The sequence below is a fragment of the Diadema antillarum genome, unplaced genomic scaffold, assembly GCF_040938485.1.
Source record: "Diadema antillarum isolate AM-2024a unplaced genomic scaffold, OU_Dant_1.0 scf00000013, whole genome shotgun sequence".
Lineage (NCBI taxonomy): Eukaryota > Metazoa > Echinodermata > Echinoidea > Diadematoida > Diadematidae > Diadema > Diadema antillarum.
This window is the reverse complement of record NW_027270902.1, coordinates 923,777-950,563: the sequence shown is the minus strand read 5'-3', so window position 1 is coordinate 950,563 and position 26,787 is coordinate 923,777. Positions and strand designations below refer to the sequence as shown.

The following is a 26,787-nucleotide window of genomic DNA, read 5'->3' as shown; positions in this document are numbered from 1 at the left end:
AAAAAAATAGCTTTCACGCATGAGGCTACATGCAGTGATTTTGCATTCTTCACTGGGGATTCGAAGATGTCCGGATATTACTGAAAAACCCAATAATAAACAAGATCAACAGCAAAACAATGATACCATAAAGCACAGTACCGGAACACATGCTGTCGAAACCACGGTGCCTGATACATGATCTTGATCTTGATCTTGATCTTGATGGTGTACGTTGATCAGCCCTGGTAGAGCAACACTCAACTTTGGTTCATAGGTCATGGTAGAAGGGACATTACTCAAAATGTTTGAATAATGTATCTTTGAACGTGGATCAGCTATATTGGTTATTGCTTGTGGTAAGGAATTCCAGTATCTGGTGGTTCTTGGGAAGAATGAGTGTAGATGGAGATCAGTTCTGGAAGTAGGGAGCTTGATTTGAAGAGGCTTCCAACTCCTGGTCCTTCTAAGTGGTTCAGGGTTGAATTCACCATGTCTTTCGAAGGGCAAATCAACCAGGCCATAGATTATTTTATGCATGGATATGATACTGTTCATATGACGCCTATGTTCCAGGGTAGGTAGTTTGATATTCTGGAGCATGGTTGTTACAGAGCTTCCATAATTGTAATCGTTGGTTATGAAACGGGCAGCTTTCCTTTGTATAGCCTCTACTTTTTGGATAAGCCTCAAAGTGTGCGGGTCCCAAACAGGGCTACAGTACTCCAGGTGAGGGCGGACTAAACTCCATATGCTTGTACTTTGACATTAAGAGGGGCTCTATGGAGGTTACGCCGTAGAAATCCGAGCATACTGCTTGCTTTGTTGGTGATGTTGTCAATATGTGTATTCCATTTTAGATCCGATGACAGGGTTATTCCCAAGTACTTGTGTTGTGACACCTCTGCAAGGCGATGGCCGTAGAGTGTATATGTGACCGTGCACCTCAAAACGAACATAAAGTCGCACACACTGATTTTGCGTGAGGACTGAAAATAAGTGAAATGGGTCAACCTAGCCGAACTTGACTTTTTCATATTTTCTGAAAGAGCGGGTCTTCTTTTACATTATGCTAAAATTTGGTATCATAAAACGGGCAGGAAAGTGTGTGTTTTTTTTAGCAGTTTATCTCGAACAATTTTGGTAGAATAGTGTGATTAGGTGTGTCTTTAGAATCCCTTTTTCATTTCTGAAAAACCTTGTCCACACTCTTCACTTTCAACTCTAATAACTTTTGAAAGAATAGTGCTACTGCTTTGAAAGTTGGCATTGATTATGGACAGAATGTGTTAATGAGGCATGCTTAATTTCAGTTTAATTTGATAATCCCTTCATTGTTGTTACTCTGATGGTTTACTTCCTGTTTTTTGTCCCATTCATCGCACAGCCAGCACGGTTTGGTAAAGATTAAGCGCTTGAATAGACACTGTACTTCAGAGCCTCTTTTCTCAGTTCACACTTTTCCCAAGTTTGTGCTTTCTTTCCAATATTTAGATAGGTTAGGAGAGTCCATTTGATTTGAGTTATACATCATTTTAAAGCTTAAAGTCTGCTCTTTCAGAATATGGTCTTAACTAAAAATTCATGTCTGGCGACTTTTTGTTTGTTTTGAGGTGCAGGGTCACATATGAAGTTGGGATAATGGTACGCCTTTTTGTGATGTGGATCATCTGGCATTTTGGCAATTTAAATGACATTAGCCACGTTTTTGCCCACTTTTCTAGGCGCTGGAGGTCATTTTGGAGAACAACACTATCTGACGGTGAGCGGATTTCATGGTATAGAATACAGTCATCGGCATAAAGACATACTTTGGACTCAATTCCAGATGGAAGATTATTGATGTACATGTAGGTACTAAAATTCGCACGCACTGCTCAGTTAGGGTATAATCTCAGACCGATAATTTAGGGCCATAAAGTGCACGATTGCCAGAAAAACGTTATGTGCATTTGACATGTATTGTCAATAAAGGGTATGGTAGGGGTGTTGGTTTCAACATTATGGCGCAACTGAGTGAGTCAAAATAGCATGGAACCCACGCGTTTGAAGCAGTTAATATCTTGGAGCATGTACCACATGTCTAGCTGGGAATTTACAGCCATGCTTGCTTGCTATTAATTCAGTTGACTGTGTGCTATCTCTATTTTGATCTTATGTTTATAAACAAAACTTGTTTACTCAGTTATATGGAGTCAAATATTTGATAGAGGATTCCTCATTTTTACCATGGAGCTACATGGAGCTACAACTGTAGCTCCATGTTTTTACAAAGAAAATGAGAACGCAATAGATTTTGCCAGATGATTAGACAAGAAATTTCTGTGGTAATTGTACTGATGTTTGATCAGTCCTTTGATCCCTGTGTTATATCTTCTTCTTTTTTAACAGTCAATCATCTTGCATGACTCATCTACAATAATATTAAAAGCCATCCCACATGTAGGCCTGCGCCTACTATACTTTTAGTAATTTTCACTCCTGTTACAATAGATTTAACACATTTTCCTTTGATGTTTATGCTTCAAGATATTAAAAACATGCAGTGTGATCTGTGAAGTGTGAGGTCATGTGCCCCGATACCATTTAATATTAGGGAGAATGGTGATGGTCAGTACTTTATGCAGATTTTTTGGTACAAGCAGAGCTGTGTTGCATACTAACATTACAATGTAGCACAAGTTTTTATTCAGACTGTATTTTTTATACTGGCATGTAAAAGAACTATGTGATGATGACCCTGTACACCCCTTTTGTAGATAAGAGTGCTTCTTTCTAGATGCAAGTACTCAAAACATGATACAGTGTATGTGTAAAATGATTGCCTTGAGCAGTGATCTATGTATTATGCAAGCCCTGCAACTTGGTATGTACTTACACGTACTCATCCTCTTACATGCGATGTTTGTTTTTTTTTATTCTTTCCTGTCCAATCTGTAAGCATGACACAGAAAAACCATGCCTCGCATGTTTGTCTTTCAGAATGCAAATATAATTGCCTAGTTTTATGTGCCACAACTACCTGTAACCTGCTGCAAAGTGATGGAAGTAGAGCAAAATGTGATAGAAAACATGATTATGAAGATGTTATTTATATTGACTGCCACTTAAAGGACAAGTTCACCTTCATAAACATAAGGATTGAGAAAATGCAACAATATTAGTAGAACACATCAGTGAAAGTTTGAGGAAAATTGGACAATCGATGCAAAAGTTATGAATTTTTTAAATTTTTGTGTTGGAACCGCTGGATGAGGAGACTACTACAGCTTGTGAGTCATATGCGTACAACAGTATAAAGAAAATATAAAAGAAAATTCAACATATTTTCACTATTTTCGCATAATAAAAGAGCAATTGACTTGCCTCTTTCTAAAGGCAGGGGGAATAATATTACCAATAACATTTATCGGTAACGAGTCAGGGGAATGTGTACTTTTTTCAAAAGATGGAATTTTGTGAAATTCTCTTTATATTTTCCTTATATTGTTGTACGCATGTGACATCTAAGTTATTCATACACTGTAGTAGTCTTCTCATCCAGCGGGTACTGCACAAAAACTTCAAAAATTCATAACTTTTGAACGGATTGTCTGATTTTCCTCAAACTTTCAATGATGTGTTCTACTAATATTGCTACATTCTCTCAATCCTTATGTTTATGAAGGTGAACTTGTCCTTTAACTGAAAATGAAACAGCATGTACAGTACAACCATTCACACTGGCAGTAGTCTTCCTGATCTTATATTTTGTCACCACCGGATATATGTTTCAACTTTCAAGGGCTTTTTGGATGACAGTTAATACAAAAATATACCCTTTTGGAATGTTTGTAAACCCTTTAATGTCTGTAATCCCTTTAAAACTTTATTACCTTTGCTTATTAGTCTTTAATGGGACAAAGCAAACAAGCAATAAGATATGAACTGGTCACTTTATGACAAGTTACGGTTGTAGGTGATAAACTGGAGGGGGGGGGGGGGTAGGTCGTCAGATATCGGTTGCCCTTGATCTAAAAAAGGGACATTTAGAAATATCCAAGCAGTACTACATGTACCTAGTATGGTCTTATTGATTCAAAGAGTTAGCAATTTACTAGCAAAGAATAATCATGTGAATTCAAAAGATAATAGTCCAAAGTAGTACAACATATCCAAAGTTGGGAGAATATTGAGCAAAAATGACTTAAATACATGCAAATAAATGTCAGAAACATTACATCATAAAATTAAATTCTACTCTTCTGATTTTAGATGATGATATGTAGACATCATGCTACCTTGATTGAAATATTGATACTTGAAATCTTATTTTTCAAGTCTTATAATATGCAGTGAAAATAATGGGTCCCCCTGCATTTGAGGAGCTCTGGCCAAGTAAACAAGGGTATTTTTTTTTCACTACTGTAAAACGAGAAATGTTCATGTGCATTTTAATTTCGCAAATTTCGCGAGCGCGAAGATTCGCGAAATTAAAATGCACGCGAAAGTTCTTTTTCTACACTATATGCATTGAATACCAGTTCCAAATCGCGAAAATTTCATGCCGCAAAAAAGGCCGTCGGCTCCAATTCGCAAAAAATTCATGCCGCGAATATATCATGTTTTACAGTATATTTGCACAATGACACATGTGCAGAATTTTGCCTGTATAGTGCACACACATTACCCTGTTTTTGGTCAAGATCAACCAGATATCAGTGGATTACTACTGGTTGTATCAGGGATCCAAATCAAGTAAAAAAAAACCACACACATTTTTCATGTTGCTTATACGTGTACGTAAAATGCACTATCTGCATGAAAACAAATGGGCGGATGTGTACACAGGGACATTTTTGAAACGATTAAGATTGTCTGAATCATATAGAAAACAATCCGGAAGTGATTTGGAGCATTTTCAAATTTAGCCTGACCCGCCTGACTGACAATTTAAACATTGCGCAGGAAGACCAGCCGTCTCTTGAACTTTGTGCCCACTGAAATTGAAAAATGATATAGATCCTGAGTGTGACATTGTGTTGTGAAGATACATTGTATTATCAATTGTTTGATCTTCTGTCAAAATTGCAAAGTGGCATCTAAGATGATGTCACACATAATGATCTTGATTAAAACAGTATGATCCAGTAAACATTGTCATGTTGCATTTACTATTGACATGGAAAATTTAATGCGTCAGTTGGTGATGTTACTGTTGAGATGCTGTTGAGAGAAAAAAATGAAAGGAAGATTTTGACAAATACAACACATGTAGGTGATACACTGTTAGCATATCACCTAACAATACTCTGATTTGTCTTTTGATGCATTATGTAAGGCTGATTGAGTAACAACCCCAAATATGGTGCATCAATGTTTGTCATTTCATGTTCCAAGCCTTTGCAATTGATTAGTTCAAAGGCATTACATTGTACACATGTTGTGTCATAATTGTTCTAATTTTCAATTTACCATTTCATTGAAAATGCAGAATAAGAATGAAAGTGACCACAGGATGGCTAAACAGCATCAGTTACCGGACAATGATTTCACGACTTCTTTAGACTTGAAATTCATAGATTCAAGTATGGAGGATTTTAGAACTTCCTATACATCTGAAAGTAACAATTTCAGTGACATGGACACATTCATCAAGTGTGGTTCTGCCAGACGACGCTCATCTTTCCCGTCAGTTGCCGTGGAAACCGAGAATGATGAAGGAGAAACCCAAATGTTGTGCAGCAACAATATACTGTCTAAGACTGCTGGGATGAAGCACTTTGCAAAATCTACGGGATTGTTGCCCACGAGCACTCCCAGCGAGAATTTTCCCAGTCGTCTTCTGGCACCAAGTCATCACGTCCCCATGGGGAGCATGCTTAACATCGCCAGTGAGAAGCTGGCGGGGGCACAGTCCAAGGACTGGTCTCTGCTGCCGATGCAGCCTCCCAGGAAATTCCTCAAGCTCCTACAGCAGTCCTCGGTGCAGTTTGGCATGGAATTCTGCTACGCCACTGAAGGGGCTCTGGTTACGCCCATACTCCTCCAACTTGGTCTCCCGAACCACCTGTACGGGCTAGCCTGGTTTCTTGCCCCCATCCTCAGCCTCATTTTCGCCCCTCTCATTGGGTCTTCCAGTGACCGTTGCCCCAGCCCGTGGGGACGGAGGAGGCCCTTTATCCTCGTCTTCAGTATTGGAGCGGTCATTGGGACTGGACTATACCTCTATGGGGGAGAAATTGGTGACCTCATTGACTCAAGTGGTGAGAACAATCTTCTTTTCATTTACTTGTAACTTGAATTTGAATAAATGCAATGTTTGGAGCAGCTTTTGCACATCTTCCTGTAGACAAGAGAACAATGTGGCTCTTGTCAAAGTTAGCCTTTCTATGAAATGTGAATCAGAAACCTCTTCAATTTTGTCTAATGTTAATGATGTTAGGTCTTAAGTTATCAATGAGTTCCAACAATGTCTCAACGACATCAAAACCTGGTCCACTGCCAACAGACTCCGTCTGAACGAAGACAAGTCTGAACTCATCCATTTCTCTTCACAGTTTAGGAGCACAGTTCCTCTACCAGATCTAACTACTCGGGATGGGATTATTAAGGTCTCTGACTGTGTTAGAGACCTTGGCTTTACTTTGGACAAACACTTAACTCTTAAACACCATATCACAAACATTTGTAAGTCTGCATCATGGGGTATTTTCAAAATAGGGAAGATCAGGCGTCTGCTTGATCAATCATCAGCTGAGCGGCTCGTCCATGCCTTCGTCTCCTCCTATCTGGACTACTGCAACTCCCTCCTTGCCGGCCTCCCTCTTTCTCACATATCCCCTCTCCAACGTATCCAAAATTCAGCCGCTAGATTAGTCTCCCTTAGTAGGAGACATGACCATATATCTCCTGTTCTCCGCTCACTCCATTGGCTTCCAGTACATTCCCGTATTACTTTCAAGATCCTACTTCTGACGTACAAAATCACACGTAATCTTGCACCCATATATCTTCAAGACCTAGTCTCTCTCCGCTCCTCCTCTTCTGCCAGACCCCTCCGTTCATCTTCCTCTCTCCAATTACGTCATGGCCCACGTACAAAAACCCGTTATGGTGACCGAGCCTTCTCTTCCATTGCTCCCACTCTTTGGAATAAACTTCCTCTTTATATTCAGAATGCCTCATCTGTCGAATCATTTAAAATTCTTCTTAAAACTCACCTGTTTAATCAGCTGTAATATTTTTTTTTTTTCTGGAGGCGCACACAGTTATCAATTATTGTACCATTGTATCACATGTATTTTTCTTTTCTTTTTTCTTTCTTCTTCTTTTGTTACTGTTAACGTTAATTTTGTTAATGTTATTGTGTTTTCTGGTCTATTTGTATGAGTAGCAAAGTGCGCTTAGAAACGTCAATATGAAGCGCCATATAAATGCAATTATTATTATTATTATTATTATTAACAATGGAAATGAAGTTCTAGCTACAGTTTAAGATAACTTTTTAAATGGAAATTTCACCCTGATATAATTTTGCTTTGTATGAAAAGACAAATATCAGAGAAGTAAATCAGTGGAAATTTTAGGAAAGAATAGGACACATAAAAAAGAAGTTATGAATTGTGAAAGCTTTGAGAGTAAGACATATTGGCAACTCTGTGTAATCTGCAGTTGTGTTTAGCAGCTTTCCATTTGGTTTGTACATGAAATGTCACCAATTTTCACGCACAAATCAAATGGAGAGCTGCCAATGGAATCTTATTTTCTTTGCTCATTTTCCACAAATTTTCATGATGATGGAAATGATCTTTTCAACATGTGTCATTGCAATTTGCACTTTTGCTTGCAGCCACAACTTGGGGTATAGCGATCACAGTGATAGGGGTGGTGTTGACCGACTTTGCTGCCCAAAGCTGCAGTACCCCCTTCATGGCCTATCTTGTAGATGTCTGCAATGCCGACGACCTGAAAAGGGTCCTTAGCATGACATGCGCTATGGGAGGTAAGTGTTTGTCTCAAAAAGAAACAAATTAACCCTTTTGTTGTTATTTGTGCCAGGGACTTTGGACAGTGTACACACATATAATTCTATGGTGGGTTTTGGGGAGTTTTTTGCCAATTTGCACAAAAAGAACAAAAATGGCTGAGAAGCAAATTTACTTTCTGCAGCATGTAAACAACAGTGACATAGAAATACTTTGCTGAAAGGATTGTGTCACCGCATCCACAGAGCCATGCAAGTCTTCTGGAGTTTGATACTAAAGATGGCTTGTATGTACAACAAATGCTTCAGGAGAAACCGTATCAGTTTTTGACCAACCTTTGTGAGACCTTCAATAATGTCCATGTCACATACTTTGCACCTATATTGGATTGTGTATTAACAAAGTTTGCTCCCGAAGGGAACTTTTCTCAAAATACAAGTAGTCAAGAGCAGTTCATCACCACTTTCAAAAGGCTTTAAGAAAGCTCAAATACAGTACAGTTTCTTATCAACCATGAAGGTGATAAAAATGACAATTACATGTGTATGTTAGCCAAAAATATGCCACTTACATCCTATACACACATTGATATTCTTCTTAGTTTCTTCTTTTTTTCTTCTTCTTCTTCTTCTTCTTCTTTTTTTTTTTTTTTTTTTTTTTTTTTTTTTTTTTTTTTTTTTTGTTGTACTGGTAAGTGTTCCAGAAGAAGAATATGTTATTTGAGGATAAATTTTAATGAACAAAATCAATAAGTTGTGTTTTCAGTCAAGTAATTATTGTTAAAAAGGGGTAATTTCAGTTTTAATCATTCTTATAGAACAGTATTATTAGTGATAGCATTCCACTACATTAACACTCCCTGGGAATCCCAAACCTTATTTTGACAGTAGAGACTGCACTGTCACTACACCATACAGTGTATGCATGCAAACATTGTCATGCATGTTTGTTTGCCCTAATATATACAACACCGTGTACAAGCATTCTTTGTATCATTTTGGCCAAATATCTTCAGTGAATGCAGTGAAGAGGTTGTACAGTCTGGATGGTATTGTATGTAAATACTCTCTAGTTGCTGCTTGCCTCTTCCTGCAGGGTGATTGTCAAATTGTGCAATGTCCACAGAGACATCTATACATAGATACTTTGGACTTTAACATGTCATCATTTTCCAGTAGTGACACACAGTGTAGCCTTGACCAAAATGTAATCACTTTTATTAAAGCTAGAAAAGCACTCTGAGAGCGCAGACCTCCACCAAGCATGCAGCTCATTTCCACCACTGATCTTGTTCTTCTATAGAGATATCAGTGATTTCCACCCATACGTACTTATATAGCATTGTGTGCAGAGTCGCCCGATTTCCCAATATAGAAGCCTTTGTTACGTCATAAACCCTCAGCTGCACGGCGCGCCTCGCCCTAGCAGAAACTAGAGCACGCACCTTAGTGCGCGTATGCAAACCTCAAATATGCGCAGCCTGAACTCGCAAGTTCATTGACCCTACCTGCCAAAATATCAAAAATCCTTCATAAATTCCCCAAAAATTCTCGGATCACTACCAAAAGTTAATCGTTCGGTACTTGTGTCATTCTCAACCATTCCTGCGAGTTTCATCCCAATCCGTTAACTACTTTTTGAGTTATTTTGCGCACGGACAAACGAACAAACGAACAAGCCAACGGTAATGAAAACATAACCTCCCCCCTTGGCGGAGGTAAAGAGAGAGAGAAAGAAGGGGATAGATTTAGAGAGAAAGGAACAGTTCTGTTTATTAGGTAATGGCTGTTACTAATGTCAGTTAACAATCATTCTTGACAGAATAAATAAGATCAAAGTTGTGAGGCTACATGTACATTTGTAGGAACTCGTGTCTTTCAGGTCTTGGCGGTGGTCTTGGTTACATCTGCATTGCCATAGACTGGGAGAAAACTCCTGTTGGCAGGGCTCTCGGAAGCCAGTACCAGGTCATCTTCCTCCTCAACATCCTTGCTTTTGCCGTGCCGTTGATCCTTACCTTGACGAGTATACCAGAGACACCCCTGGGAAGTTCCTTGTCCTCATCGGCCCCAACTCCCAGCACCCCAAGCGAGGCAGAGTCGACGTCAGAACACAGACCCTTACAGGAGACTAAAACCTCCAATTCCAGGCCGAAATTTGGCAAGAAATGTACCTTTCTCAGGGGCAAGAAGAACAGGGAAACAAAGACAAAGAGAACTGTGGATGCCAAGGGTTCGAGTGGTGGATTAAAGGGGTGCTTCCAGAAGAAGTCAATATTTTCTAGCAAGAGTGGTTGTGAGGCGAAGAATAGAGATGAGACTGAACCGTTACGTACGAATCCACCTGACAGAACCAGCGAAAGTATAAATGGGACAACGAAGAGATATGAACAGCTTATACCCAACATACCCAATGGCATCTGCAGCAGCGGCGATAGTAGTTCAGTCAGCCCGAAGTGGAAAGTGAGTAATACTAAGGCCTTGGACAGCAGACACCCCACCCCAAACAGTCACTTAGGCTCCGAGTGTGTGGTGAAGATCCAGTTGACTGACCAACAAGAATCATTACATGTGAAATCATTTAAGATAAGGGAAGGGTATGAAAATGGCCGCATCCCAGCATCCCGCAGCGAACCTCTCATCAGCCAGCAAGACCCTATCGCAGAGGCCGTGTGCACCGGCACTGATGATGGTGTTGAAGGGGAAGAAGAGTGTAGTGAGGAGGATAGTGATAAAAATAGCGAACCGCAATCCTGTGTCAGCCTACTACACTCAGTTTTCTGCATGCCAAAGCAGCTGGTGTTCCTCTGCATCACAAATTTCTTCGGCTGGGCGGGGATGAACATCGCTCTGGTCTTCTACACTGACTTTGTCGCCCAGGCCGTGTACAATGGTAAATCACCTCATTCTTTCCATCACCTTCGTAATTACTTACCTCAGTAAGTGTGGTTTTGTACTTATTTTCTTTCAGTTGCTTCTTCTTTTCTTTTAGACAAAGTTAACCTATCTGGAATGGCTGGTCTTAATGAACTGATGCAAGTTACCACTTCATGTTTTATGAAACGAAAAAGGATAGTAGGCCCTATCCTTCCTCTTAATGAGCTATAACGGATTAATGATAAGTAGTTGGGGTTTTTTTTGGCGTATCTTACAACGTACACTGTATATCACTCTTGACGCGCGCACAAAAATTTAAACTTTGACGGGGCCATATTGTGTCATATCAGTTTAGATTGATGTGAAATTCAGCAAACATATTTTCTGTAATTTACATCGGCAGCGTATCACCCAAAACGTAAGATTTCATACAAACACAATAGCTTCCAGTCTGTCACTTCTCTCTTTTTTTATTTATGGAAATGAGAGTCAAAATTGAGGTACAAATGTATGCCTATGTGAGGCTGTGATTGCTTTTGAATTGATAGTACCATACTTAGTACTGCATTGATTTGTAACTATCCTATTTTACATGTGTCGATCATGGGTGACCAATATATCTGATGACCCCCCCCCCCCCCCCCCCCCCAGCATATGACCTATCATAACTCGTCTTAAAGTGACAAGTTCCATAATTTATTTATCTTTGAAGTTCAGTTCAAAGCAAAGGGTGTATGATCTACATACAAGTACCATTGATTGTGTTGGGATACAAATCATGCATGCTTGCCTTGCACAATGCACTTTACAGTGTAGCATGACAGGGTTATGGTTAGCACATGAAGCTCTTGTCATACAATGACATGTTAGGTCTAGATTGAAGTCCACATTGGTCCTGTTTACAGACCATAAGGTCATTGAGGCTCCATTTCAGCATAACTGTTACCTACGTTGTACATTGTACAATGATTAGAATAGCCGTTTACAAACACGAAAAATGCGTGTATGTGACCTTACTTCACAAAACTGACAAAAAGTCACTACAATATTTAATGTTGTTTTGTTTTGTTTTTGTTTATTGGTTTTTGTTTTTATTTGTTTTTGTTTAATGGAAGTTGAGGTCAGTCAGTGAAAGAAGAGGTTCTGTACTGTCAAGTGGAACAAGATAACTGATCTAAATTGAATTGATTTATTCCCATTGATATGGATAATGAAAATTTAACTTACAGGAAACACTATATTTTATAAAGGGGCTGTGATATCAAAGGTCTATTATGTGCACAGAATGGGGGCATCACTAGAAATCAGTTACAGACCACTGCAGACATTTACAATTCCTGACATGCATTAATCTTAATCTAGAGATAAATCAGTGTATATGATTTTTAATTTGTACTTTGCCACAAGCATCATACCCAATCTGTAAAAATCTTGAAAGAAAAATCACCTGCTCACGAGTGAATGTGAAAGTAACAAAGAGGAAATAATTTCACAAGATGGAAAGTGATGTCATTGGGAACCTTGTCCATGATTTAAGTGAATGCTGTACATTTATATCCGAAAGACATGAGGCAGTGGCCTTGAATATTTATAGAGGGAGTGAAAGTTCATTCATTCCCAAGGTGTGGCTTCATCAAAGGGGAATACCCAATTCCAGACCAATCAGAAGCTAGTGCAATTAAGAAAGAATAGAAATTTACAAGCACAAAATAAAAAAAAAATGATTGAAATCTGTTATTGGGGAGATAATTGTTAAGTTAGTGCTATCAACCTGTTTTGGCAGTGTGCAGAGTTGACAATTATTCTCTCACTCTCTCTCATATCCACACTTACACACATAATGGACTGGTGTAAAAATCTATATCGAAAATTAGAACAGCAGAGTTACAGTGCTATGCATCAGGTTATTCCTTGTGATTTATACAATTTATTGAGCAATTTGTGAGCATAGTCAGAATACATGGTAGTGTATTGTGCAAAGTATTGTACGTCTCCCCCCACTTGTGTTATATAATTTTTTTTTAGTCAACTAGAATTGAACTGTGTTCGAAGAATGTCACTTCATGCTTAAGCTGGCTTTGATAAAGAAAAATTGTTGAACAAAAAGGAAAGCAAGAGTTCATTCAAATCTAATGAAACATAATCCAGGAGTTTTAAAAGTTGCAAACGAGTGTATTTTCACTACTAAAGAGAGGATTTATCACAGGCATGTAGATGCAAAAACAAAATAAGGTGATGTAATCATTTACAAACTGGGCATTATTGCACTTTATTGCACTGTAAAATCATTTTCAGAAATAAATCAGCACTGTGAATCCTGTTTTAAGAAAAAAAAGCATCATCATGTAACATCTCTGGAATAATCTGATTGAAAAGATGCAGAAATTATACATGTAATTGCCTCATTTCAAATTTGTTGTGAAACAAGGAAAATTCATTTGAGTTATGTACTCAAATTTATGACTTAACCAGCTTTTAACATGATCACTACTAATAATTTCCATTAATTTTTAGATAATGACCAGTATTACCTTTCAATAAAAATGTATGCATGTAAAGGTAAAAACCACCAAAATTATAATCATGCTCTCTTTTTTGCCTACTTTTTCTTCTATGTGTGCATAGTTACATGTAGGTCTATCACTGAAATCTTTTATGTGGAGATGAGCTCCCAGTTAACTCTCTCACTTTCCCTGGCAATTTGTCAGCAAAGCATACAAAAGCTATTTTACATACAGTCTTCACAGAGTTGATTGTGTGCACAAAAGGTTAATGAAGAGCTTTGGTGAGTTTAGGCCACTCCCTATTGGCAGTTTCTTCCTTCATCAGTGGATTACCTCTGATGTAGGCCACTTTGGCCTCCTCCTGCTACTACTCCTCCCCCTCCTCCTCCTTTTCCTCCTCTTCCTCCTCCTCTTCCTCCTCCTCTTCCTCCTCCTCTTCCTCCTCCTCTTCCTCCTCCTCTTCCTCCTCCTCTTCCTCCTCTTCCTCCTCCCCTCTTCCTCCTCCTCCTCTTCTTCCTCCTCTTCCTCCACCTACCCTCCTCCCCTCTTTCTCCTCCTCCTCTTCCTCCACCTACCCCTCCTCCTTCTCCTCTTCTTCCTCCACCTACCCCTCCTCCTCCTCTTCTTCCTCCTCCTCCTTCTCCTCCCCTCCTCCTTCTCATCTTCCTCCTCCTCCTCCTCCTCCACCTCATCTTCCTCCTCCTCCTCCTCCACCTCCTCCTCCTCCTCCTCCCCCTCCTTCTCCTCCTCCCCCTCCACCTCCCCTCCTCCTCCCCCTCCTCCTCCTCCTCCTCCTCTTCCTCCACTTACCCCTCCTCCTCATCTTCCTCCTCCTCCTCATCTTCCTCCTCCCCCTCCTCCTCCTCCTCCCCCACCTCCTCCTCCTCCCCTCCTCCTCCTCCCACTCCTCCTCCTCCCCTCCTCCTCCTCCCCTCCTCCTCCTCCCCTCCTCCTCCTCCTCTTCCTCTTCCTCCACTTACCCCTCCTCCTTCTCCTCTTCCTCACCCTCCTACCCCTCCTCCCCTTCACCTTCTCTGCCTCCTCCTCTTCCACCTCTTTCTCCTCCTCCTTCTCCTCCTTCTCCTTCTCCTCCTCCTCCTCCTCCTCTTCCTCCTCTTCCTCCTTCTCCTCCTCCTCCTCCTTTTCCTTCTCCTCCTCTTCCTCTTACTTTTAACCTCCTCCTCATGCTCATCCCCCTAATCTTCCTCTTCCTCCTTTTACTCCGTCTCCATCAGGTGACCCCAGTGCTCCTCCAGACTCCGAGGAGTACCTCCGCTACGAGGAAGGCGTCCAGATGGGAAGCTGGGGTCTGTGCATCTACGCTTTCTTCTCCTCGGCAGTCGGACGTACGTATGCATTTCTTACCCATGACCACATTACCCTGGTATAGACCTGCATGTTACAAGCGAAAAATTTGTTGTTGTTGTTGTTGTTGTTGTTGTTGTTGCTGTTGTTGTTGTTTATCAAAGGTTTAATACTTTTGCTTTATTCTGTCAAAATATTCAAAGGCACAAAACATTCAAAATTTTGAAAAATATTGATATAGAGAAAGCATGTTACTGTAGCTTTCTAATATGGATTGTGTTTCAATGCCAAAAAGCTGTTTTTATCAAACAATGTTTTTCTTGTTTATCTGAGGTTTTGTGTTTTTGTTTTTGTTTTTTGTTTTTTATGCCTCCGCCACAAAGTGGTGCCGGAGGCATTATGTTTTCGGGTTGTCCGTCCGTCCGTCCGTCCGTCCTTCCGTACGTCCGTCTGTAATGAATTTTGTGGACAAGGTAACTATCAAAACCTGTTGAGGTATCCTAATGAAACTAGGCATGTATGTGTATTAGGGGATGAAGTTGTGCCTATCAACTTTTGGGTGCACGTGCTCAAGGTCAAAGGTCAAAAGGTCAAGGTTAAATACATGAAATTTTACTATTTCCTCCATATCTATGCAATGCCTGAAGATATTTTCTTGAAACTTAGTGTATACATGTATTACCCAATTTAGATTCTGTGGTGAAAGTCTGGGTCGTGAGGTCAAAGGTCAAAAGGTCAAGTAAAACTATTAAAACTTCTTTTTTTTCTCTGTAAATTTGAAAATTGTTCAAGGTATCTTCATGGAACATAGTATATACATGTACTGACTGGCAGTGATTATCTAGAGAATGTAGGGTTCATGGGGTCAAAGGTCAGGGGTCAAATGCCAGCAGGATTGTTATTTTTTGTTTACACTTGGTGTATGCATGGTTAACCTAATAGAAATTCTCTGGAGAGTTTATTTTTTTTTCTTTTTCTTTTTTTTTTGACTCAAAGGTCAAAAGGTCAAAGATCAAGTGAAAGTGCTGAACTAACTTTTTCCTCCATATCTCGGAAGTGGCTCAATTTATCGTGAACTTACTGCATATTTATGCATGTTCTACCTGAAAGTGATTATCTTATGAATTCTAGGGTCAAAGGCCAGATGAACATGGTAACAATTTACTATTCAGTACAGAAATTGCACTTTTTCTCCATACCGGTACCATGAAAATTACTCAATGCATAAATGTATGAATGGGTCAAAGTCAAGTTAAAGTCCTTAAATCCCCAAATACATGCTCTCCTATTCATCCAATTAAACCAAGGTCAAGGAAGGTGAACATTCAACACATTTGTGACAAACTTGTCATTTCAATATTTTGCCAGTTTTGTGAAAATGTAATCACACAGTGTCCACATGTACTATCTAGACCTATTTAATAAGAGAATCATGCATTATGGCGGAGGCATACCAGTCGCCATAGCGACATTTCTAGTTTGTTGTTGTTTTTTTGTAATTAAGTGGGATAAAATCATCCATCACTGTGATTTGAAAGAATAGAATCTGATCTGGCAATGTAATCGGACTGCATTCTGATGGTGATGCTCAGCAACTTTCATTATGCTTCCATGGTAACAGGGCATATTTATCAGGGATGCCAGTTTTCAGGCAAAAGCCTATTCAGGACCTGGCAGTTTCAAGGTTCAGGCTTTTTCATGGTCACAGTAGCTTCATGTAAGTGTATTTCAGACCATCTCTTTCATTCAAACTGGCATCCCTAATTTGTAAATGTGCAATCTTTACTAGGCTACAGACCAAAACACTTCCACTTGTAACTTTATTGAGTGTCCTGTGACATGCAAGTAACTTTAAAAGTAATCATGAAATTTTACATTTCATTTGCAATATCAGAAATCCATATTTTGAATTCACTTTCTTATTTTTTTTTTTTATTAGGTAATTTGTCACACTGAAGACCCTCATTTGTGTAGCTGTCAAATCAATCTTTTGGTCCATTCAGTGTTCACTTTTATAAGTACTACTATAACAGTTCTTGTAAGAGGTAATAATGGTGATTATGTCATGTAGACCATTCAGATATTTAGATATCCATCCTTATACTCTGTAAGACGTGATTAGATAGTGTTTTTTTTTTTTTAAACTCGCATTTAGATAAAAGAGATTTCCCAATGGTTTAAATGTGGATACAATCCTGCATATATATGTGTATTGATTACCCAGGTCACGTACAAGTACTACCAGTACTATTACACATTGAGCTGTAATTCAGTAGGCAGTTTGGCTGACATACCATTCTTTCTCTCCATCATCCCCCCCCCCCAAAAAAAAAGCTCTTCCCTCTACCCTGAAAGAAAGAGCAGTACACATACTGACCGTTTTTTAAATTTACATACAGTCTGTACTGTCATTCAACTGAACTGGGCAATATCACAAACACAGGAAGGGAGGGGGGAAGTCAATAGGGATTACTACTACTTCCTTTGTTTGGGTTGGACTTGCTAATCAATTGTCTATTTTCACCCATTGGGAAGCAGCACAGTTTTCTGATAACATTGGATGATAATCTCAGACACATTACATTTTAAATAAAAGACAATGAAAAGTACAGAGAGAAGACTTTTGTTCATGCCATTAAGAATATAAAGTTCATTTGAGCCCGTATCCTGTGCACTTTAATAATGAGGCTTATAAATGTCAGGAGAATAAATGATTTGACCCTCTTTTAAAGGAAATGGATTTGAAAAGGTCAGTGGTTTCTTATTGTTGCTTGTACTGTAAAATAAGACTTGATCTTGATGTCTATACTGTAAAGCAAGATATTTTAGCAGCATGAAATCTTCGCAAAGTGGAGCCGACAGTCTTTTTTATGGCATGAAATTTTCTCAAATTGCCACTGTCATTCTGTTTAATGCATTTAGTGTTAAAGAACTTTGACATACATTTTAATTTCAAGAATCTAGGTTCACAAAATTAGAATGCGTGTGAACATTTCTGGTTTTAAAATACATGAACAGTAAGAAGGCGCTAGGAGAACACAGGACCCCTGAAGAAGCAGAACAATTGAACAGTGTTCACATTGGAGCTTCCTTTAAGATTCTCGTACCATCAAACATCGAATTTCTCGAAATTATGATCACCAACATGTAATTTCTATCGTCCAAGTTTGTTTCTGCATTTTTTTTTTCCATTTGATTAACCAGGCTAGAAGTCCTGATGTGAGAAATGTCACAGCCTGGTGAAACTATAAATTACTCACCTTATCTCCGTAGATTAATTGCTCAGCAAATAGACGTTGTTGTAATGTCCCTGATTAGGCTCATTACTGATCAATCACACTGGTAGTACGTGCCATCCCGTATCTGTCTGGCATGTAGCCAACACTGCTGCCAAAGAGGTGTTGGTACTTAGGAAGGAGAGTCAGGAGGAGGGGGTGTGGGAAGTAGGAGGCTGTGGAGGAGGGTTTGTTATGAGTGAGGGGTGTGCGAAGTAGGAGGCTGTGGAGGAGGGTGTGTGGGGAGTGAGGGGTGTGGGAAATAGGGGGCTGTGGAGGAGGGTTTGTGGTTGAGTGAGGGTTGTGGGAAGTACAGGTAGGAGGCTATGGAGGAGAGATTGTGGGGGAGTGAGGGGTATGGGAAGTAGGAGGCTTTGGAAGAGGGTGTGTGGGGAGTGAGGGGTGTGGGATGTAAGGGGCTTTGGAGGAGGGTGTGGGGGAGTTAGGGATGTGGGAAGTAGGGGGCTTTGGAGGAGGGTGTGTGGGGTTTGGGAAGAAGGGGGCATTGGGTAGGGGGGAGGGACATAGGAGGAGGGAGTGTGGGAAGGAAGAGACTTGGAATTAGGGGCTGTGGGAAGAAGGGGATATGGGGAAGAGGGGTGTCAGGAGAACGTGTATGGGAAGGAGGAAACACTGGGGGAGAGATGCGGAGAGGAAGGGTTGTGTGAAGAAAGGGGCATGGGTAGGAGGGGGCACTAGAGGAGAGGGTGTGGAGAGGATCTATAAAGGGAGTAGGAAGATGGGATTGTGGGGAGGAGAGGGTGCCCGGAGGAAGGAATGTCAGGAGGAGAGACTGTCAGGAGGAAGGGATGTGGAGAGGATGGAGTGTTTGGAAGAAGGGGCATGAGGAGGACAGGGCCTGGGGGAAGAGGAGATGTGGACAGGAGGGGGGCAGTAGGAGGAAGAGGCATATTGCAAGAAGGTGGTATGTAGGAAGGAGGGGGTGTGAGAAAAGTGTATCAGATGTGCTGAGGAGGTTACATGGGGAGGAGGAGGGGGCATTATAAGAAGGGACTATGTGAGGAGGAGGGGGTGTGAGAAAGATCAAATGAGGTGAGGAGGGGACATGGGGAGGAGGCGGGTATTGGGAGGAGGAGGAGGCATTGTAAAAAGGGGATGTACTGTAGGATGGAGGGGGTGTGAGAAAGTTTGGGTGTGGTGAGGAGGGGGCAGGGGAGGATGGATGTGGCAGAGTGTGGTGCTGTGATGTTAAGCTTTACTCTCCATGGCTCCATTTCATAATGAACTTTCTCTCCTCTCTCTCTTCGTAGTGCTGATGACATTCCTGCAGCGCCACCTCAGCCAGAAGTTTCTCTACGTGTCCTGTCATCTGATCTTTGTAGCGGGATGTATCGCCGCGGTGTCTCTCACCAAACACATCTTCATCATCTTTCTCCTATGCCTGTCGGCCGGGCCATACCAGGTGGTGCTCATGACTGTTCCCTATAACATCCTCGCTCAGTACCACAAATGCAACAAGGTAAATTTAGATCTATTCAAATTATTGAAATTCTTCATCAAGATGTTTTTATTGCAACTGATGGAAAAATTGCCCTACATCGATGTAAATAAGCACCAAATCAGTCAGTGTTGAGTAGTAGCCATGATTAAAAAAAAAACTGTTGGCATGCATACTCATGCAGGATTTAAAGGGATTGTGTAGTTTTGGTTGCGACCTAATTTCAGGTTTCTAACAATTTTTGGTGGGATAATGAGAAACCTCTTTTGAAGTATGAAAGAGCATGTATTTCCATGAGGCATTCAACATTTATTTGATGAAAATTGGTTTTGAAATGGCTGAGATATTCAAAACAGCGATTCTAATAAAGTGTGGGACCCACATTTTTTTACGATCGCTTTGTTTTACTTTGTTTTTGGATGTTTCAGTCATTCCAAACCCAATTTTCATCAAATAAACTTTGAATTCCTCTTAAAATGGTATGCTCTGTACTATTTTGTAAGTGTTTTCTCGGTATCTCGCAAAAAGTTAAAAGCCCAATTCTCATCTCCACCAATACTGTACCATCCCTTTAAACTTACAATCTCCTGATCGCCAGACAGGCATCATCTCCACTAGACCACCAAGCTTCCAACCGCAAGTGCTGGTTCTAATCCTCGTAGCATGCAGTGGGTACTGCATGTTTATTCAAATCAATGAAATTCTTGCATTGAGATGTTTTTATTGCCACTGTTTGACAATGAATCATGGCTACTACCAAACACTGATTAATTCAGTGCTTACTTATATTTACATCAATTTACCTAGAGGAGAATTTGTCAATCAGTTGCAACTGTAGATCTTTGTGCCAAGCTCTCATTTGTTTACAGTGCCATATTTCAGAAATTATGACATACACAACTTCCCCATTTTCTCAGCCCTGTCAGGTGGGGGATTTTGTTTGTTTGTTTGTGTGTTTGTTGCCATTTTTTCAAGCAATGTAGGCAATACTAAAAAAGATTGTAAATTGTGTTAAGGCCAGTTCCATGGGATTTCTTGCATACTTTGGCATTTCATATTTTGCAGGAAAGGTCACCAATGATAGTATATTCCTTCTACAGTAATCAAAAAGGGACTTGTATGGTATTTTTCTTTTGGATGTAACATACCTTTGAATAACTCCATTGCCCTCTGTTTCACATAAAGTATAATCACCTTGTAGACAATAACAGGATGAATATGGGATGACAAAAGAGTCACAGTCTGTGTGCTAAAATTCCCATGAGATCTTTTGTAGATTGTGCTCTTTTTTTTTCCTAACCCATTTGACAAGGGTCTGTTGCATCAATCAAATGTCTTTCTGCTGGCATGTTTTTGCCTGCTGCAATAAAGTCATCGTTGTTTATTGCAGAAGGTGACTGCTCATTCTCTCCTGTGTTATGTTCATGCCATTTATGTACTTGTCAATCAAGAAGTCATTATATAAGCATGCGCCACATGCAATATGATTGATATAGAACAGAAATGGCAACTATTTTAATGCAAAAAGCGAATAGTTGCACATTGTATTCTAGCACCATTCATATTCACAAGGAGTTGGTTGAAGGTGTTGGTAGTGAAAAGAGTGACCGAATCCACGCTTGTAACTGATTGAGTGTACGCGGCAAAGGTATGCATATTGTGATTTCAGAGGCATGCAGTGGTGCAGAAGCTATGAGTTGATCATGATCCCAACACGAGAGTCAATGTAAATTGGTGATGTCAGCTATGCAGCATCTGAAATGATGAAAATTGCACGGCTTACGAGCGACAGCATGCAATGGTGCTGTAACCGCATGTCACATGAACAATCAAGCAATAGGAAAGCTAGAATTTTGTAGGTTTTGTATGAAATTTTTTTTAATGTGTTTTGTCCTTGTAGTACAAGAGTCCAGAGGAAGGGCTCCCTCGTGGGCTTGGTACGGACATGGCGTGTCTTGACTCCCAGTCATACCTGGGCCAGATTGCCATCTCGGCCATTATGGGCCCCCTGATCCAGCTGACCGGGTCCCACCTCACCATCATCGCCCTGTCCGGTCTCATGTCCCTCATCGCTGCCCTCTCGGCCGCCTTCCTCGTCGCCTATGAGATCGTAGAAGACGGAGATAGCGACACGGAGAACGAGAATGTTGCCTAATCGTGCAAGGTGGGGGGTCACAGACCAGACGTGCCATATACGTAGTTATCACTCTGATTTGCACACATGACTAGCAGTAGACAGGTCCTCAGTTCAAGCCCTAGCTGGGATAATGACATTCCTGAGCAAGATGCTCCCCTACCCGACTTCTTCTCTGTCGCACTATACCACCAGGTGTGAGTGAAAGAGAGAGTTTATGACAAGATTTGAAATGATATTGAGATGGTGCTCTGAAAATAGGATTGACAGGGAACAACTCCAACACAGGTGCTTTGCAGTACCTGTAAGTCGATGGTAACAGAAAACGGATCGGTTTCAAAGCTCTCACGCAGGTCACACGGAACACACGCAAGTAGAAGGTCAGTAGCACACGTCTAGCAGGTAAGACACAAGTGCGAAACTCGCAAACATTCTTGTCCGTCCGCAGAAAATTCTCCTGCGTGCTGGAAAATCCCAACTCTCAACAAGCCCGCGTAGCTTGCCCGGAAAGGTGTGACACAGCCTTTACACTTACAATTACATTGCTGCTAGCTGCACACCAAACTTTTCATGCAGCAACCTTGTCATGATGATTTAGAATACCTTCTAAAACGTTTAATTGCTTAATTCTGTCTCCCCCCCCCCCCCCCAAAAAAAAAGGACTTAACAGTTTCATCACTTTTATGCTGAATATTTCCTAGCTAGCTGCCATGTCATGCTTTTTGGTCACAATGTCTATAAGTCATGTGTATATTCTTGTGTATTCTATGATGTTAATCCTACAAAATGGTGATGTTTGAAGAGTAAGGTGATGATTATTATGAAGTCATATTTATCTTTCCCATCTTTTGTGCAGTATTTCTCAGGTGATAACCCATTTGTCACTTCAAGAAGTTGTGTTTCACATGATTATATAGAGATAAACATACATTGTAGATGATTTGTTCCTTTGTTCTTGTTGTTTGAAATGCTGTGTTAAAACTTACAGGACTAGACTTACATCAACAAGACAATCTAGCTTGTTGGATGTAAAACAGATTTAAGTGTTACTTGCATTTAGATTCATATAAATTTTATGCTAGAAGCCTGTTCTTATTCATCTTGTATAATTATAAGGTGCTTGGTTACTTTAACAAGGATGGATCCATGAATCCCATAAAGGGGGACCCCTTTACAAAATCAGGAGGGGGGCGCACGCCCCCCTTTTTTCTTTTTATTTCTTTTCTTTTAACAAAAAAAAGGGGGGGCATGCGCCCAGTGCGCCCCCGCCTGGATCTGCCACTGCTTTAATGTGTATGTAGCTCCAGTGCTGTTTTGTTTCCGGGAAGGCAAGTTCACTTTCTTGTTCCAAAGAAGAAATAGGGCAGTCTTTGCCCTCTAGGGGACAATGCAACTTCCTGTTCACATCACGGCAGATGTTGGCTGGAAAATGCCAACATGAGTTTCAGTGTCATTCTGTGGCACACACATTAATCGTTCATCATGCATTCAGGTGAATGACCCATGAATGTTATCATTTTAACATTTTATTTTCCCCAAGGAGTGTCACATGCACTAGTCTCAATATTTCAGACCCAGTGATTTTCATATACCAGTGCTGTTTTATGGGGGAAAAATGATTTACTGTAAAAGTGGATATTTTCGCGCGACTAATTTTTCGCACTTGGTCGGGTTAGAAGAGTTTCACGTGTTTTTAATTCCGCGGAATCAAGACATCACGCACAGGAACATATGGCAAGCAAAAATATTCGCATGCTTTTATTTTTGTGCTAGTTTCTGGTTGCGCGAAATGCTCAAAAATTTCAACTCCGCGAAAATTTCCACTTTTACAGTATTTGTAATGGGCTATCAAGTCTCGTCTTTTGAACACTTCTTGCACTTACCAAATTTTAGAAGCTGAAATATGCTATTCAAACCTTGAAATGATCTCAGTATACAGTAGCTTAGCATGTAGTCATTAGGTACTATGAGATGTACTTAAAAAAATGTAGAATATCAGAATTGGAGAACTTCCATTCAAAGAGGCTTTCAGTGGTCTGCTTTGGAAACTATCATTCCTGTAGATAAGTTATGAGAAAACAGATTTAGTGAAGAGTTATAATCACCTTCTAAATGTCTTTCCAGAGTAGAAGAAATGACTGAATATAGGTCAGATTTAGTGGTCCATTTGTATGTTTCACTTCCACTTTCCTATGACAATTTTCCACTTGATAATGCAACATTGATAATAGAGACAGTCAGGTGTTTGATAGATGTTATTAGTGACTATAGTATCGCCCACATTTTTATGTCATTTTTGTCAAGAACATTTAGAAATGTTTAACATGCTGCAAAGACAGTTGAAGCTAATTACAATACTCTCACATGGCTCCAGAAAATTTTACTGAAAGTGGCTGGAAATGTTATGAAGAAACATCTGTCTTTGGTCCTAGTCTATGTGTATAATATGTGTATATTGTGTAGGCCCTGATATTTTTTTTTCTTATATATCGGAGCTCATTGCAAGGTGAACTAACTTGTGGTAGTTATCCTGATGAAGGAACCTGTGAAGATGTTCCAATTCTTGCAGATTGACATCAGAACAGAGGATAAAACATATCAGAATATGAACAGTTTTTCACCACATTTAATGATGATATGTCGATGTGTTGCCAACTTTTCATCTTGTCGTAGTTTATATCATCAGCTAGCTTCAGGATAGTAAGAAGAGTGTGGAAAATTGTTGAAATTTTCAAATTTCTTTGCTGTATCTGACATTGAAACATTAGTTTATTTATCTTTTTCCTTGGGGCAATTCATATCAACAATTAATTGTTGAATAACTATTAGCACATATTCTACTTTTAGACAAATTCTTGGTATGTTTGCCTGTGAAATATTAATGTATAATTACATCTCATCATTCCTAGCGTGTCTGTGTCCCAAATAGCAACATTTTATTTTTTCCACAGTGAGTTTTCCATGTCACCATGATTACGATATTTATATATAAATACATAATATATATATTAATATGTATATTTTTTTTAAAGCTTTGTCAGTAGTGGTTAGTGATGGCTTGCAACCTTCAAAATGAGACTAGAAGATGATATGGCAATACATCTACATCAGGACAGGTGTTTAGGGTGGATAGTACTGGAACTCGAAAGTCAGGTGTGTGAGATACGATGCTTGTTGTATTAAATCAACAGGGTAGCACTCCCTATACATCAAGCAGTGTTCTCCCTATACACCAAACAGTGTTGTAAGTTGTTGGGTCTTTTTAAAGATTATTGACAAACAAGTGTAATAATCCATTTATATCACCATTCTTTTATATTGTTATACTTGTAGGAATGTTTGCTATCAAATCTGGAGTTTGCTACCACTTTGCCAGAATTTTCACGATTGTATGTACCCATTTTTACCAGACATTTAGTATTTACCTAGCTTCTACCTCATGTTATATGTTTTATGTACCCTATGTCATGTGGTGAAATAGGACTTACCTTGATTTGAACGTCCAGTGACCACAAGGCAGGTATATGCAGGTACAAAAAGAAAAATGAGTTTGTTATCTTGATAACTTTACAGGTTTGCACCTGGTTGATATCAGGTCTGAAACCATGCAAAGGTTTGATAAGTTGTAGGTGTTTTCTCAAAAAAATGAACTATTTACTAGGATAACAAATTATATTGTTCATGTAGTGTATTTATTCTTTTTTTTTTCTTTTTTTCTTTTTTGCTTTTAGTTTATCCTCCATAGCAAGCATATTGTGAATATGAATTTAAGGAGGACATTAAGTAATTTCACTTCATTTGGTATATAATGCGGTCAAATCCCTAGAAAATATTACCAGGAATCTCTCCACTGTGGCAAACATAAGACACTCCATACAATATTTATGCAGCAGATGTATAAACCAAAGATATATTGCTGTGAGATATATACTAAACCCTTCATAACCAACCTTGTGTTGGTCATTTCCTCATATTTTTTGGCCTACGGAATGTCCATATGAATATGTTTGAGGTTGTGCGCCCTTACATCCGGAATATATAGCAGATATATATTACATCCTTCACACACTTTCCAGTGCAAATATTAATCGATATCTACATATTTTGTGAGTGTATTAGTGGACACTATAACCAAACTGGAATTTTAAAGCATACAAGTTAGAAAGTGACATAAAAAGATTACTAAAAGTTTTTGTATGTACAATGTAGGAGTGTTTGCATTTATACTAAAGGAAGTTTGGGTAGTTAATGTTTCTTCTCTCATTATTGCACAGGGTATAATAGTGGGCTTGGCTCAGCAACTAAGGAATATTTCTTACAGCTGAAAAATCATATTTCATGTATTAACAAGTGTTGATGTCAAAGGATGGGAGCAATACGAAATATTATATATTGAAGAGTGCATATAACATGGTGTGAGTGTCTCCCTCTTATATGTCAGTGGTGCAAAATCTAAACTTTACAAATATATGTACTAACTAGTTGAATGCCAGTGGATGCAATGTGCTTTTTCTATGGAGTGCTGTTTTATTAGTTGAAAACATCATTTTGCTGGTCACCTGGTGGATAAACAAATAAAATTCTATTTTCATGTCTACTGAGATATGTCTACTGAGATATGGGGTTCGTGCTGTTTTTTGACTGTTAGCCTTGAACGAGAAGGACATATGACGTATGAGTGGACATTGTTGTTGTTGTTGTCGTCATTCTTGTTGTTGTTGTTGCAGCTGCTGCTGTTGCTGCTTCTGTTGTAGTTGACTAATTGTATACGTGTATGAAATAAAAGAAAGTAGTCTGCTGGGTTTGTGTGATCTTTTGTTGAGGATAAAACTATATCACGTCTTAGTTGACTCTGAATGTAAAACAAAAGTCTAAGAACTTTTTTTTTTTAAGAAAAAAAAAAACATTCGCTCAGTAATTGTCTGATCTAAAGTTTCACAAGTACAGTGTACTGTATTCATGAAGCAAGGATAGCATCACAATCATTGTGAATGCTAATCACTAGGTAAATGAGTCACTGATACATTGTCCCACAGCTCTTGTATTGGTTTGTGTGTGGAAAGTACTCTCATCCTAAGCAGGTGTCAATATCCGCTACGTAGTAAGAAGTCATGACTGCATAAGTCACTATATCTCGAGAATAATATCATGAAAATACCCACATGTAATTTTCTTCCATGAAATTTCTTTGGTGAAATTGATAATCAAAACTCACTTGTTTAATCAATAGTAATATTTTGCATTTTCTGTCTCTCACAATGTTCGTAATTATTATAGACAGGAAATGT

General features: G+C 39.5%; 1 protein-coding gene across 1 annotated transcript; it reads left to right on the top strand.

The window, feature by feature from the left end:
• Positions 1 to 5,599: 5,599 nt before the first annotated feature.
• LOC139721299 (membrane-associated transporter protein-like) lies at positions 5,600 to 21,520 on the top strand. Its single transcript, XM_071632624.1, has 6 exons — positions 5,600 to 6,224; positions 7,811 to 7,963; positions 9,828 to 10,838; positions 14,562 to 14,672; positions 19,178 to 19,386; positions 21,266 to 21,520. Exons 1-6 carry the CDS (start codon positions 5,600 to 5,602, stop codon positions 21,518 to 21,520), a joined length of 2,364 nt encoding a protein of 787 aa, XP_071488725.1.
• Positions 21,521 to 26,787: the final 5,267 nt, after the last annotated feature.